We start from the raw sequence: 15,429 nt of genomic DNA on the forward strand, positions 1-15,429 counted from the left end.
GTAACACGTCCACGGTGGCGTCGGGCAGAATTGTAATGAAATTTGGTACCAATGTGACATCATTAACCCTCCTTACAGTTCACATGATCTTCCGACCTGTGGCCTTTTTTCCGCACGTGCCGAGACCTTACACTGCCGAGCCGACGGTGGCGTCGTAAGAGGCCACGCTATTTCACCATTGTAGAGGAAAGCTGTAGCCACATTTGAACCTATTTTCAAACTCAAGCGTCGCAAAGGGTGACAATTGTGGGGTTTCGCAAAAGCGATCCCTTAATTTTGTTGCACAGTTTATTTTTAAAAGAGCATGTCAAATAGTATTTGTGAGTATACAGATATACGTCAATAACGTGCTCGATATGTGCAGCATACCTGTGTTGTGCTCCAGGACATGGCCATATCAGTGATCAGGAAATATTATCCCATATATTGTTCGCAAGAAGTAATGGCCGCTATCGACAGGGGATCTCAAGTTGATTCCGTATTTCTAGATTTCCGGAAAGCTTTTGACACCGTTCCTCACAAGCGACTTTTAATCAAACTGCTGACCTATGGGATATCGTCTCAGTTGTGCGACTGGATTCGTGATTTCCTGTCAGGAAGGTCGCAGTTCGTAGTAATAGACGGCAAATCATCGAGTAAAACTGAAGTGATATTAGGTGTTCCCCAGGGAAGCGTCCTCGGACCTCTGCTGTTCCTGATCTATATAAATGACCTGGGTGACAATCTGAGCAGTTCTCTTAGGTTGTTCGCAGATGATGCTGTTATTTACCGTCTAGTAAAGTCATCCGAAGACCAGTATCAGTTGCAAAGCGATTTAGAAAAGATTGCTGTATGGTGTGGCAGGTGGCAGTTGACGCTAAATAAGGAAAAGTGTGAGGTGATCCACGTGAGTTCCAAAAGAAATCCGTTGGAATTCGATTACTCGATAAATACTACAATTCTCAAGGCTGTCCATTCAAATAAGTACCTGGGTGTTAAAATTACGAACAACTTCAGTTGGAAAGACCACATAGATAATATTGTGGGGAAGGCGAGCCAAAGGTTGCGTTTCATTGGCAGGACACTTAGAAGATGCAACAAGTCCACTAAAGAGACAGCTTACACTACACTCGTTCGTCCTCTGTTAGAATATTGCTGCGCGGTATGGGATCCTTACCAGGTGGGATTGACGGAGGACATCGAAAGGGTGCAAAAAAGGGCAGCTCGTTTTGTATTATCACGTAATAGGGGAGAGAGTGTGGAAGATATGATACGCGAGTTGGGATGGAAGTCATTAAAGCAAAGACGTTTTTCGTCGCGGCGAGATCTATTTACGAAATTTCAGTCACCAACTTTCTCTTCCGAATGCGAAAATATTTTGTTGAGCCCAACCTACATAGGTAGGAATGATCATCAAAATAAAATAAGAGAACTCAGAGCTCGAACAGAGAGGTTTAGGTGTTCGTTTTTCCCGCGCGCTGTTCGGGAGTCGAATGGTAGGGAGATAGTATGATTGTGGTTCGATGAACCCTCTGCCAAGCACTTGAATGTGAATTGCAGAGTAATCATGTAGATTTAGATGTAGATTTAGATGATTTCAAGTATAGCAGCGAGAGGAGACTATCACACGTACCGAAGTTGGACCTACACCATATTAGGTCAGGAGAATATTTGTGCTTGCACACGCTTGAAGCGAAATTTAATTATGGCGAGACTATGCATACTGTAAGTTTTAAAGTACACAAGCATTGAAAATTCCAGAATGACAGTGATGGCTAACACCAATGAGTGCCACAACCAGAATCGCTCGTACGCACCTCAGTATCGCGCAGACGGTGGGCTTTACAAGAGGGGCGCTGCAGCAAGTCCTCCAGTGGCGTTGCGCTGAGATTCTGGAAGACGGTGTGAAGTGTGCTCACCATCTCTGTGGGCACAGCCAGCTGCAGACCGTACTGTTGGGCGAGCGACCACGCAGACGCATACTCCATGATCTGGTTGCCTGTCCTCCCTCCCGTAGCCACTGTTATCACCCCGGACAGGCAACGCAGCTTCTCCACTGCCACCGGCTTCCAGTCATCCTCCGCCTGCACACACAAGACTCACTATATGTAAACCACAGCTGACAATCCTTAATGAAATCTATATCGAATCTGTGGATGTTGAATACAAAATACGAGGGCTTGCTGAAAAGTAATGCCTCCGAATTTTTTATTCTGCTCCCAGTATCGGTTAAGGTATTGAATATTACACGGTCGACTTTCCCGCTTCGCTGACGCACGTTGCAACTTTCTGCAGCTAGAGGGCTCCAAATTGTAATGTTTAACCTTCGACCATAAATATAATAGACTGGCCCTGACGTCATTTTCGTGGCTCCAACATCTCTGGGCTAAAGTCACGTGAATGTTGACAAAACATGGTTGTTTCGTGTTGCGCTTATGGCTGTAATCAGCGTTTTGTCGCGGGAAATGGCATTACATTTCACGTGTGTTTCTATGATAGTGCAGATGCGTTTATTGAAATTTTCTGAAGCGACTTTTATATGTTTTTTACACTTGAAATATAGTATCACGTAAATTAAATTGTTGAAAGTGATGCCTGTAAAGTCAGACTCATATTACATTTTGGAAAGTATCTGTGATAATTCGGTTACAGAAGTAAGTATAACTGTTTCTCGTTCCTACTCATAGGTTCCCTAAGGATGAAAACTGAAGGCAGTTTTGGATACAGGCCCTGAAACGGAAAAACTTTAAGCCATCTGCACATACGCGCCTTTTTGTATATACAAGTGAGATTATAATAAGGTAAGAGCATCTATGGTCGACACATGAAGAGAATTTTCTTCTACCTTCTAATACTAGTAAATAAATGTAGGCTCCAAAATTATTTTCTGAAACTTCAAAGTCTCACCTTTCATCTAAAATATCATTTTTTTAAAACCGATAGTTTAAACTTATGTAAAAATAGTAGGAACTGAACCTTTGAAGTGCACCTAAAATTGATACTCTAAAATGGACCTGCTCCTAAAGTCGAAAATTTTGGCACCTATAGTTGACATAATTCCCATATCCCATTTTCGTTTATAAGTGACTAGAGCTCAAAACGCGGCGAATCCAATATTTAAAGTTTTGACACGAGCCCACTCTTACTGTTTAAAAGAATTTTAACATTTTACTTTAATCGATAGTTTATAGTAATTTCGTCCCGCTGTCCACCAGAGGGGCGTTCGACGTATTTGTTAGATTTTATAAATGGTACTGTGAACAAATCCAGATCAAATGTAGTTCTGACATAATTCTTCGCAAATAAAAAAGTAATTTTTGTTGGAAGCGTTTGGCGCTCAATTGAGAAATGTGGGTAAAATTCAATACAAACATAGGATGGCAGACCGCTGATTTGAAATCCCGCCACGTTTTGCCAACAGTCACGTGGTTTATGTTGGAACCACACCAGCCCTGTAGCTTCTGCACATCAAGGCCAGTCTACTAGTATCTATGGTGGAAGTGTTTAACATGGCGATGTGTAACGTAACTACATGACGGACAAAAATCGCAGCATCAAAAAATTATTAATGTAGAGTAATGAAATTTTGGTATTACGTTTGTCTGGGTAACATATTTAAGCGATTAAAATTGCAAGATCGCAGGTTAACATAATTCCAAGATAAGCCATTGCAAATATGAAATGCTGGTACACTAACAACAGGCTTAACCGCCAGAATATTGAATACAAGCATGCAAACGTGCTTGCATTATGTTGTACAGGTGCCAGATGTCAGTTTGAGGGATAGAGTTCGATGCCTGTTGCACTTGGTTCGTCAATACAGGGACGGTTAATGCTATTTGTGAATTACGCTGGAGTTGTCGTCCGATGACGTCCCATATATGCTCGATTAGAAACAGATCTGTTGATCGAGCAGACCAAGGCAATATTTCGACACACTGTACAGCATTCTGGGTTACTAGAACGGTATGTGGGTGGGCGTTATCCTGTTGGAAAACAACCCCTGGAATGTTGTTCATGAATGGTCGAATCATCAGACTGACGTACTATTTTGCAGCTGAGTGCGCATGATAACAACGAGAGCGCTCCTGCTGTCATACGAAATCGCACCCCAGACCATAACTCTTATGTGTCGCTCCAGTGTGTCTAGCACACAGACAGGCTGGTTGCAGGGCCTCGACTATCCTCGTTTAAACTACACGCGGCCAGAACTGCCACGGAGGCAGAACCAAATTTCATCATAAAACGCAGTGGGCCACCACCCTGTTCTCGCTGGACACCACTGAAGTTGCAAATGGCGGTGGTTTCGGGTCAGTGGAATGCACGCCATAAGGCGTCTGGCTCGGAGCTGTCCTTGAAGTAACCTATTTGTTACAGTTCGTTGTGTCACTGTGGTGCCAACTGCCACTTACATCGCTGCTGCAGATGGTGTACGGTGCGCCGTAGCCCCATGCCGAACACGGTAGTCTTTCCTCTCGGTAGTGCCACGTGGCTACCTGGAGCGCGCTCTTCCTGCAAGCATACATTCTCGTGACAACCGGTGCTAGCAATGACGTACAGAGGCTATATTCCTGCAACGTCTTCCTGCAATATCGCAGAAGGAACATCCAGCTTCTCGTAGCCCTATTACAAGACCTCGTTCAAACATAATGATGTGCTGATAAAGGCGTCTTTGCCGCTTTAAAGGCTAACATCAACTCACCATGTCCAATCTCAAAGCTAACTAACTCTCTCGACCGCCAAAGCGTGTATTTAAAGCAAGCCTGATTCGCTACCTCATAGTGGAGCTACAAGCGCCATTCTTATGCGACTGGCGCGAAATCAGAATAGACACCATATCTCAGATGAAGACGCAAGCTTACCAACTTTCGTTTACGTTGCACATCTGCTTCTTGGTGCTATGGTTTTTTTCCGTCAGTGTAAATTTAAATTCATCAGTAATATCATAATGCTGCAATGTTCCAAAATTCTTGGCTTTCTCATCATGCTTCTCAATAGCGGCCATTTAACCATACTCAAAGCTTACACCATCTGTTTGAGTAAACTCGAACAACACTTTGTTGATACTTTGCTTAGTATTTGGTCTGTTCTGGAGTACTGTGTTTCTGAAGAACCTTTTGCGCAAGGTAATACTACACATTTCCATTGTTATTTGAAATTGAAAGATAAGAAGTATTTAGATCAAGTTAGGAAAGGTTTGGAATTTATGTTTGGTAGTATAACTGGCGTTTCTGATGTTCAGAGTTGTAAGAGTAGGAAATCAGCTTTGATTTATATAACTAAATATGACGCTGAACCTTTGTCTAACTGTAATGATTCTTCACTGTCTTTTAATGTGAGGCTACGTAGATGGGCCGAGCGAAGTACTAGGTTTGATTATACGGATCCATTTCTTGTTGATAATTGGAGTCGAATACGTTTTATAGAGAAGTACTTTGCATCGTTTCAGGCTAATCGTGTAGTAGTGCATCTATTGACCGAGTGGCATCTTGGGTTGATTGGTGATTATTGGTAAAGGTTTCATAGTCTGTTCTTCTGAATCCCACAGCGGGACGAAGGTTGTACGCCATCCTGAAATGTCCAACAAATAATACAAACGTGGTAGTAATAACCACCTCAAATGCAAACAAAATTCATTAGAAAATTTACAATGCCAGTGTAGTTTCTCTTTTGATAACTTGTGCACAAGCCTTTTTTTTTTATTACCCTGATTAAGAGACCTCACTACCCGCGAGGCTTATAAAGAGTGAGCAACAAACAGCGAACTGTGTTCGAGTTTCGGTTCGAAGAGTTCATCCACAGATGGAGCACCTCTCCTTCAGCATGGCATTGCCAGACCACACATGAGTGCTGCGAAATTTGCTACAATTTGTAGCCTTGGATTCACTGTCGTCGTTCATCCTCCATATTCTCGACTTGGCCCCAATCAATTTTCAGCTGTTTCCAAAACTTACAAAACACCTGTGAGAACTTCACTTTAATAGTGATGACGCGGTGCAAGCAGAGGTGAAGTTGTGGCTTACTACAATGTCATACTACAATGACAGCTCCTCTTTGTGAGAAATATGTTTTTCTCCACGGTGAACACGTCGAAAAATAAATATTTGGACATGAAGAATAGCGACGTAGAATGTTAACAAAGTTTGTTTTATTTAAAAACTTTTAAGAGTTTTCACACAAAAAAATCGGAGGAATTTCTTTTGAGCACCTCTCTTACATCGGACCTGCCGGTACTGTAGAAGGTGACTCTGTCTTCAACCCAGAAGATGGTTTGAACTGTACTGTGCTTTACTACGGATGACACCTTTGTAGTGTTATGCCCTGGCTTTCCTCGAAAGTTTGAACAGACTTACCGAGTCAGTCGTAAAGACACCTACAGTTCGATGTGGACTCTTAATCACTGCGTATTTTGGTGTTTTTGACGTACAAAGCATATCACGACTAATAGCAGAAACTGATACAGCAGAAATATACGATAATAGATTACATGATGTTCAGGCAGAGTTTCCAAAATCTGATATTGGATTGTAATGTGTACACAGGAGCAGATAAAGACTCAGATCACAGTTTAGCGATGATGAAGAGTGCGCTGAAGTTTAAGAGACTAGTCGGGAAGAATCAGTGCTCAAAGAAGTGGGATACGGCAGTACTGAGGAATGAAGACATTCCTCAGTAGCCTGTAGTTACTGCGATAGTGAATAGCTATTCAATTGGCAGTTCAATTGAAGGGGAATGGACACCTCTAAAAAGGGCAGTCACAGAAGTTGGGGCAAATAGGTACAAGGAAGGTAACTGTGAACAAACCCTAGGCAACAAAAGAAGTACTTCAGTTGATAGATATAAATAAGGCAGAAAAAATATGTTCACGGAAATACAGTAATACCGAAATACAAATGACTTAGGAATAAAATAAGTAGGATGTGCAGGGAAGCTCAGGCGAAATGGCTGCATGAAAAATGTGAAGAAATCCAAAAAGAAATGATTGGCGGAAGGGCTGACTCAACATATAGGGAAGTCAAAACAACCTTCGCTGAAATTAAAAACAAGGGTGGTAACATTAAGAGGGCAATGGAATTTCCACTGTTAAATGCAGGGCAGAGGGCTGTTAGGTGGAAAGAGTACATTTAAGGCCTCTATGCGGGGGAAGATTTGTCTAATGTGATAGAAGAAGAAACAGGAGTTGATTTAGAAGAGATAGGGGATCAAGTATTACAATCAGAATTTAAGAGTGTTTGGGGGACTTAAGATCAATAAGGTATAGGGGATAGATAACATTCCAACATAATTTCTAATATCATTGGGAAGTTGCAACAAAACGACTATTCACGTTGGTGTGTACGTGTACAATAAATGAGACTGGCGATATACCATCACACTTTCGGAAAAGCATCATCCACACAATGCCGAAGATTGCAAGAGCCGACAAATGCGAGAATTATCTCACAATCAGATTAACAGTTCATGCATCCAAGATACTGACAGGAATAACATACAGAAGAATGAAAAAAAAAATTGAGGAGGTGTTAAATGATGATCAATTTGGCGTTAAGAACGATAAAGGAACCAGAGAGGCAGTTCTGACATTACGATTGATAATGGATGAAGACTGAAGAAAAATCGAGACATCTTCATTGGATTTGTCGACTTGGAAAAAGCTTTCGACAATGTAAAGTGGTACAAGATGTTAGAAATTCTGAGAAAAATATGGGTAAGCTATAGGAAAAGAAAGAGAATATACAATATGTACAAAAACAAGGAAAAATAAGACTGGAAGAGAAAGTACGAAGTGGTCGGATTAAAAAAGGAGTAAGACAGGAATGTAGCTTTCCGCACATATTGTTCAGTCTGTACATCGAAGAAGCAATGGCGGAAAAAAAGAAAGGTTAAAGACTGCGACTGAAATTCAGCTGAAAGAATATCAATGATTCGCTGATGACATTGCTATACTCAGTGAAAGTGAGGAAGAATTACAGGACCTGTTGAAAGGAATGAACAATAAAAAGCAGACTGTAGCACTGGCAGAAACGGCATTCCTGTCCAACAGAAGTCTACTAGTGTCAAACATAGGCCTTAATTTGGGGAAGAAATTTCTGGGAGTGTATGTTTGGAGAGCAGCATTATACACGAGTGAAACGTGGACTGGTGCTACTGTGCTACAGTGTTTGGGGGGACCATGATACTGATTTCACGTTGATATCTTGGTCTCCAAATTCACTTTCTATGAACCTCAATGGAACACGTGTGGGGCGCTATCGGGCGCCACGTCCGCTCCCAAATAACACCGACATTAACGCACGGGAATAGCGTGACCTGTACGTAGACGTCTGCTTCCATATGTCTTCAAAAAAACTGAATCCATGACACGCAGAATCGCTGCAGCATGTGCTCTGAAGGTGACCAATGCGCTACTAAGTTGGTGGGTATAATGTTTTAGCTCGTCAGTACACAGTAGGACAAAATTCACTAGCTAACTACAAAAGGAAACGAACAGTCAACATGTGTAAACCCTGAAAGTCGGTAGATGAACTGGAGAGGAAAGTACATACACGCAACACCTTAAACATAAGGAAACCTTAAAATTCACACTACAGTTAAACAAAAAATTAAATTGCTATTTTAAATACAGTTGAGAAATCTTCACAATGTGTGGCAACGACTTTCTTGATTGTTGATATGGTAATTTCCAAGAATGATTGCAAAAAATTGCTCTGAGCATTATGGGACTTATCATCTGAGGTCATCAGTCCCCTAGAACTTAGAACTACTTAAACCTAACTAACAAAAGGACATCACACACATCCATGCCCGAGGCAGGCTCCGAACCTGCGACCGTAGCAGTCACGCCGTTCCGGACTGAAGCGCCTAGAACCGCTCGGCCACCACAGCCGGCGAATGATTGCCTATCGCGGGTCCCAAAAGATATATATCGAAGGTGCAACTCGATGTCGACCCCACGGCTCTGGTGGCGCTAATTATGATAAACGTCTGCTTCATTGTCAGGGGAACATAGCTTAACGTCTTCGGTTTTGAACAACAATGAGTGAAAGCGTCGCAATATCGAGTGCCTATAGTCTCACATGGCGAAACCTAATTCCTCGGTTATGTATGGAAAGTTGTTTGAAACTTTGTCGGGACTTCGGATTGCTTCCAAATGAGTATAGGAGGAATTGTGCAGAATATCACGGACTGAACTCTTTGAAACTTAGCAAGAAAGGTGCGGATACTGATTTTCCTTATAATTGTACTGCCCCCAATGTCTTTCTTATGAAAGAACACATGGTTTGACAGTTCCAAGTTAGCCGTCGAGAAACGTATAATTTTAGTTTCTTGTTGGATAACAGATTATACGCTACAAGCGACAGCTTCTGAAACACAGCTGTCCTCGAACACCTTGCGCGACTACTACAAGAAGTCTGTTACGTCATAGTCACGAAGAGTGTTCCTATTCGTGGACAAAGCAGGGTTTTCGAAATAGACGAATCGGAGATAGCTACGAGGAAATACCAGGATATAGAGACGAACTCTATCTCTTCCAGTAGCTATATTTCCACCACAAGAAATTAGCGGAAAAATTGACCTTCCTGATATTCTCCGAATATTTCTGACTGACATAGAAAGAGTGCACGCGGGTTAAGGGAAAAAAGAATTGTTGCTGGCGGCTCATACAACAAGAGAAATAGTGCATGAAGAAGACAAGACGTGGCTGACGAGTAAAGTAGGCAAAGTTACTACTTTCATTTGTAATTATTTGTAACTTAGCAACGTTCGTCTTTTGTCGTTGCTCTAGCGAAACCTGCAAACAGTGTCAGTAACACGCGCCATCAGAATCGTGTGGTCGACATAGGCGCACATTCGATGTATATCTTTTGGGGACCGCACGTTCGATAGGCAGTCGTTCTTGGAAATTACCGTTGATATTGATTATCAGCTATATTGGAGTGTGTATACACTGAACAGCCAAAGAAGCTGGTACACCTGCCCAATATCGGGAACGTCCTCCGTGAGCACGCAGAAGTGCCACAGCACGATGTGACATGCACTCGACTAACGTCTGAAGTAGAGCTGGAGAGAACTGACTCCATGAATCCTGCAGGGCTGTACATAAACCCGTAAGAGTGTGAGGGGGTGGAGATCTCTTCTCAACAGCGCGTTGCAAGATATCCCAATTATGTTCAATAATGTTAATGTGTGGGGAGTTTTGTGTTTAAACTCGGAAGAGTATCCCTGGAGCCACTCTATATCAATTCTGGACGTGTGGGGTGTCCCATTGTCTTACTGTAATTGTCCAAGGCCGTCGGAATGCACAATGGACATGGATGGATGCAGGTGATCGGACAGAGTGCTTACGTACGTGCCACCCGTCAGAGTTGTATCTAGACGTGTCACAGGTCCCATATCACTCCAATTGCACACGCCCCACACCATTACAGAGCCTCCACTAGCATGAACAGTCCCTTGGTGACATGCAGGGTCCATGGATTCATGCAGTTGTCTCCATGCCCGTACATGTCCATCCGCCCGATACAGTCTGGAACGAGTCTCGTCTGACGAGGCAACATGTTTCCAGACATCAACAGTCCAATGTCAGTATTGACCGGCCCGGGCGAGGCGTAAGGCTTTGTGTCGTGCAGTCATCAGGGGTACACGAAAGGGCCTTCGGCTCCGAAAGCCCATTTAGATGATGTTTCGGTGAATGGTTCGCACGCTGACACTTGTCAGTGGCCCATAATCGAAATCTCCAGCAATTGGCGGAAGGGTTGCACTTCTGTCACGTTGAACGATTCTCTTCAATCGTCGTTGGTCCCGTTCTTGCAGGATCTTTTTCCGGCCGCATCGATGTCGGAGATTTGATGTTTTACCGAATGCCTGATATTCACGGTACACTCGGGAAATTGTCGTACGGGAAAATCCCCACTTCACCGCTACCTCGAAGATGCTGCGTCGTATCGCTCGTGCGCTGACTGCAACACGATGTTCAGACTCATTTAAATCTTGATAACCTGCCATTGTAGGAGCAATAACCGATCTAACAACTGTGCCAGACACTTGTTGTCTTATGTAGGCGTTGTCGACTGTAGCGCCGTATTCTGCATGTTTACATATCTCTGGATTTAAACACGCATGCCTGTACCGGATTCTTTGGCGCTTCGGTGTAAGAAAATATCACCAAAGGCAACGTCATCAGGGCGATATGCACTTAGAGTTAGTATGTATCAGCCACAGGCTTGTAGTTGCACACTATTTTTACAAGTACTTTAATGAATGAAAGCAGCAGGTGAACTGAGAAAGGCACCTCAGTTGTTAAAAACCTGCATTCGTTTTCTGGAGTATCAGAGTTAAAAATTTCCACCCAGGCATCCAGTTTTAGGTTTTCTGTGTTTCCCGTAAATCGCTTCACACAAATAGTTCAATCGAAAGGAAATGCCCAATTTTCTTCCTTATCCTTCCTCTATCGGAGATTATGACCTTATCGTCGGCGGGGTCTTAGACACTAGTCTGCCTATTCACTAACTACAGCTCTAAATGGGCCCTAATTATAAAGAAGTGAAAAGTAACAAGAACTAGATAGTAAATTCCCATACATGCCTCATAAGCGGGATATAAAACTCCGAACGATCCCCACAATGATGGCACGGCCGGGGGATATGCGGCACCACGGTGTGTCGCCAGCAAGGAGAGCAGCACAACAGCCAACACTGCACACACCGCACACTTTCGCTTCGTTCTTCTCTCCATGTCGGCAGTCGCGGCACTCAACGCAGATCACTCGTGGTAGGATTCGATATCGCAATAGGATTACCGTTATCGAGATCAGAGTGATGAATGAGGTTGAATTTCTTCTGTAGTGGATCAATCTTCCGTAATCTAAGATTTCTTACAGTGTTTGTTCTCATGTGTCATTATCGTGTCTTATTCTTTGAATGGTTGTGTAATTAACACTCGATGCAACTAGCTAGGCAAAATTAAAATTATTTATAAATATTAAATTTTGATACTTCACAATGATTGTCGTATACGCTATTAAAAAAATTTGTACTGAAAAATAATCTCTGACCGAAACCGGTCCTATAATTAAAAATTAAGTATGTAGCAGTTTAGCGTGTTACGTAATTTCACTCCTGACCCCAAAAAAGTAATCGTAAGAACTTTTTGCACGTGGGCTTCTCCCACAGTGCCGACATTTCTATTTACGGGATGGTTATAATAAAACTTTCGCTACTTGAGGGGTCCTCATCAAAAACGAGTTATCTTAAGAAAACGGAACTTGGTGGAAACATGTGTCAGGATGCGCGGAAGAGAAATAACGAATCAGCCATTGGTAAGAAAAACATTTTAATTTTCAAATAAGAGGGTCCGTTATCAGCGCGTTACGTAACCAAGGTCACGCGTTGCCTATATAAGCGGCCAGTGCGTGCCAGCGGAACCATTCCGCTGTGAGCTCTATCTGCAACAGCATTGAAGCACTATGCCTCGTCGACGTGTGTATCGTCATCGTCGCCACCGCATGCCAGTTTATAAACACATAATCAGCCTCGAAAATAAACTTGGAGCAAACGGCACTGCACAAAGTGTAATACTCAATGGACCTATATTTTTTCGTGGATGTCGAGTTAATTTTTCGCTCGATGTCGCCACTGGAGCAGCTGGCAGTGGGTGGTTTACACTCGCAATTGTCCGCTGTGAGAACGCATCGCTACCTGGACTTGAATCTTTTACCGACCGAGATGTCATCGCTTACAAGACTTGGCATTGTGGAATCGACGCGAAGACTCATAGTAGACCTAGTTTTGTTAACAGTAATATGTCTTTTACTTTGTATACCCGTTCATGTAGAAAAGTTAATTGCGTACCATGTTTACGTTCCAGGTAGCAAACATTGCACAACATAACGACCATCTGCACCCGCGACAACCTAGAATCGTACTAGAGATTCTAGGAGTCCGAATTCCTCAAATAAAAATAGTTCAGTTATGAACTGTGTCGCGAAGCCGCACCACACAGCGACGCGTTCGCCATGCGAATTTCATGGTCGTTCGTTGGCCGTGACCAGGACCGTCTTCAGCCTATTGGAGGCCCTGGGCGCATTATAATAATGGGCACCCTATGACCTTGACAAAGCATTATTTTCTTAGAATCGAGAAAGAAAGTAGATAAGCGAGGTTCTAAATATATTTTTAATTCTTTACAGTCACATTAAATGAATAGATAATATAATATTATCCACAAAAGTAACTCTTTAAGCATTCACTGGTTAGTGCTTAAATGTCTGTATTAATTGAAGAGGTACCCATGTAGATTTCAGATGGGCAAAATCGTTAATCACTTCTTCAAAATCTATATTTTTGAGCATATCACGTCCTATGAACATCAGCGATAAACTGGTTAATCTCTTTTGTAGCGTTGTACTTCTTAATTCATTCTTTATTCTTTTCAATTTGGACAAGGAGCGCTCCGCACTGCAGTTGGCTACCATCATGCTTAAAAAGGTTCTCAATGGGATCTCTACATTTGGAAATGTGTTTTCGATGTTATTTTCTTTCAGAAGGTGATACACTTACAATATACCATTAGTTCCATCATTTTTACTATGAACAGTTTTCAGGTATTCTGTTAAATGCACACATTCCGTTTCCAACACTTGCTCGTTAACGTCTTCGTAATAAATTTCAGCAAATTCTTTGTAACTTTGTCTCAGCTCTTCGGAACGCAGAGTTTTCAAACGAAAAAATAAACCAAAACGCTGACTAATGTTCTCATGCGAACTTAATCGCTGTTTTACATGAACGCTCATGGTATGAGTTATGGGAGAAAGGTTTCTACTTTGAATTTCTCTTTTCTATTCAATTGGACTGACGGTGCAGAGTCATCAAAAAAACTCTGGCTTCCTCTGACGTGAGCTTCTATGTTTTGTTCTTCGAGATAGGTCCTTCTAATCAGATTCTGGGTTTTTTTTCCTTGGCGGACGATTCGAGGTCTTCAAATTTATCCCTGAGGTTAATGATAAAATCATCAAGTGAAGCGAACAAATTAGGTTGCACTGTATCATACTATGAAATGGCGCATTGATAATGGCTAGTCACTAGCCGAAATCTTGATCTTCTGAATAAAGCCTGCAAGAAAAGGACGACTGATTTGTGCTCTATCATTTGAAAGTCATATCACAGTCGCTGAGTGCACCCACGTTCCTAATGGAAGATAACCTGATGGAGTCTATATCCATTCTAGCAACCGCTTTATTTCGCGCCAGATAAGTCGCCATAGATGCCCTATGTGTTGGGCTATTTTCATGTGTTAAAATTATGTGATTAATGTGTTTACAATCATTACATCCACTCGGAGAACATAGGTTTACTTCAGAAGGGTTAAATGAGCAGCACGAAAAACAAAATACAGTTTTTGGAAGGCGAATACAACAACCATTTTCTTTCGACCCTTTCATTGTTCTTTACTTCGCGAATAAATAATGCTTTGTTGAAATACCTAGTTACTGATTTATTACCATCTTTGTAGGCTCTGGATGCCTCGAAAGTCAGAATCTTTATTTTGAAAATATACAGGTCCTTTATGAATCAGAATTTCGCGATTTATTTCTGTAAAATTTTCTTGAAAATAATCAGGGGGATTGTGTGATATTCCTTGTGGGTTGGAAAACAGTTGTTCAACTGGCACAGTTGTCGGTGTTGGTGAAGTCACCGAAGTTGCACTTCCGTCATACGGTCGGTCGCTTTCTGATTCAATCTCTTTTCCTAAATTGGTAGAAATCTGAAATTGGTGTAAAACATGAACATTCAGAAATTCCCGCAATTTGTGATCGACACGACTCATCATGAAGATTTAGTAATTGATTGCTACTTACAGAAGTTGCTCCAGTAGCAGTAGTAAACTGTGGCGTTAATTTTGGTAACTTTTCATTTACTTCATTTTGATGTACAGTTTTCTTCCTTTTTGCAAATCCACTAGGATATGACCATTTCGACATTTTATATTATAGTTCAGTATTTGTTTTACACGGAAAATAGTCGCTAACACAAAACAGGCAAACGGCGATTTATCAAAGAATACCTCAGGGCACAGTCAGTGACAACTACAAACAAAGCAAACGACTAAACACCGCAGACAGGTACAGGGGAATTCCAGATCGTCGAGTCGGCTCATTTAAGTCGGTCGGACGGTTTAATTTTACGTCGCTGTTCGCTCCGTGCAGAACTGTGCACTGCGCAAAGCTAATAGTAGGTATTGTAGTCAGTCATTATCGTTCGATTTTTCGAAATAAATTTGTTTTTCGGTAATCGTTTGGTGATCCGGCAGGTACTAGGAGGCCCGTATCTATAGCGGGGTCCTGGGCACGTGCCCACAGTGTCCAGTGGGAAAGACAGGCCTGGCCGTGACGATCCCCAAATTCACAGTTGCGGGTGTTCGCCGCCCCAGCGAACGTAAAGTGTGTTTCAT

The 15,429-nt window shown here is 42.2% G+C and overlaps 1 protein-coding gene across 1 annotated transcript in view; it reads right to left on the bottom strand.

The window, feature by feature from the left end:
• LOC124593996 (galactoside alpha-(1,2)-fucosyltransferase 2-like) overlaps positions 1–14,959 on the bottom strand; it is a 131,545-nt gene extending 116,586 nt beyond the window's left edge. Inside the window, exons 1-2 of the mRNA XM_047132347.1 lie at positions 14,837–14,959; positions 1,797–2,063 (exon numbers count right to left, since the gene is read on the bottom strand). Of these exons, the coding sequence (XP_046988303.1) occupies positions 1,797–2,063; positions 14,837–14,959 (390 nt within the window). The remainder of the gene's footprint in view (positions 1–1,796; positions 2,064–14,836) is intronic.
• Between the last annotated feature and the right edge of the window lie 470 nt (positions 14,960–15,429).

The sequence above is a fragment of the Schistocerca americana genome, chromosome 2, assembly GCF_021461395.2.
Source record: "Schistocerca americana isolate TAMUIC-IGC-003095 chromosome 2, iqSchAmer2.1, whole genome shotgun sequence".
Taxonomy (NCBI): domain Eukaryota; kingdom Metazoa; phylum Arthropoda; class Insecta; order Orthoptera; family Acrididae; genus Schistocerca; species Schistocerca americana.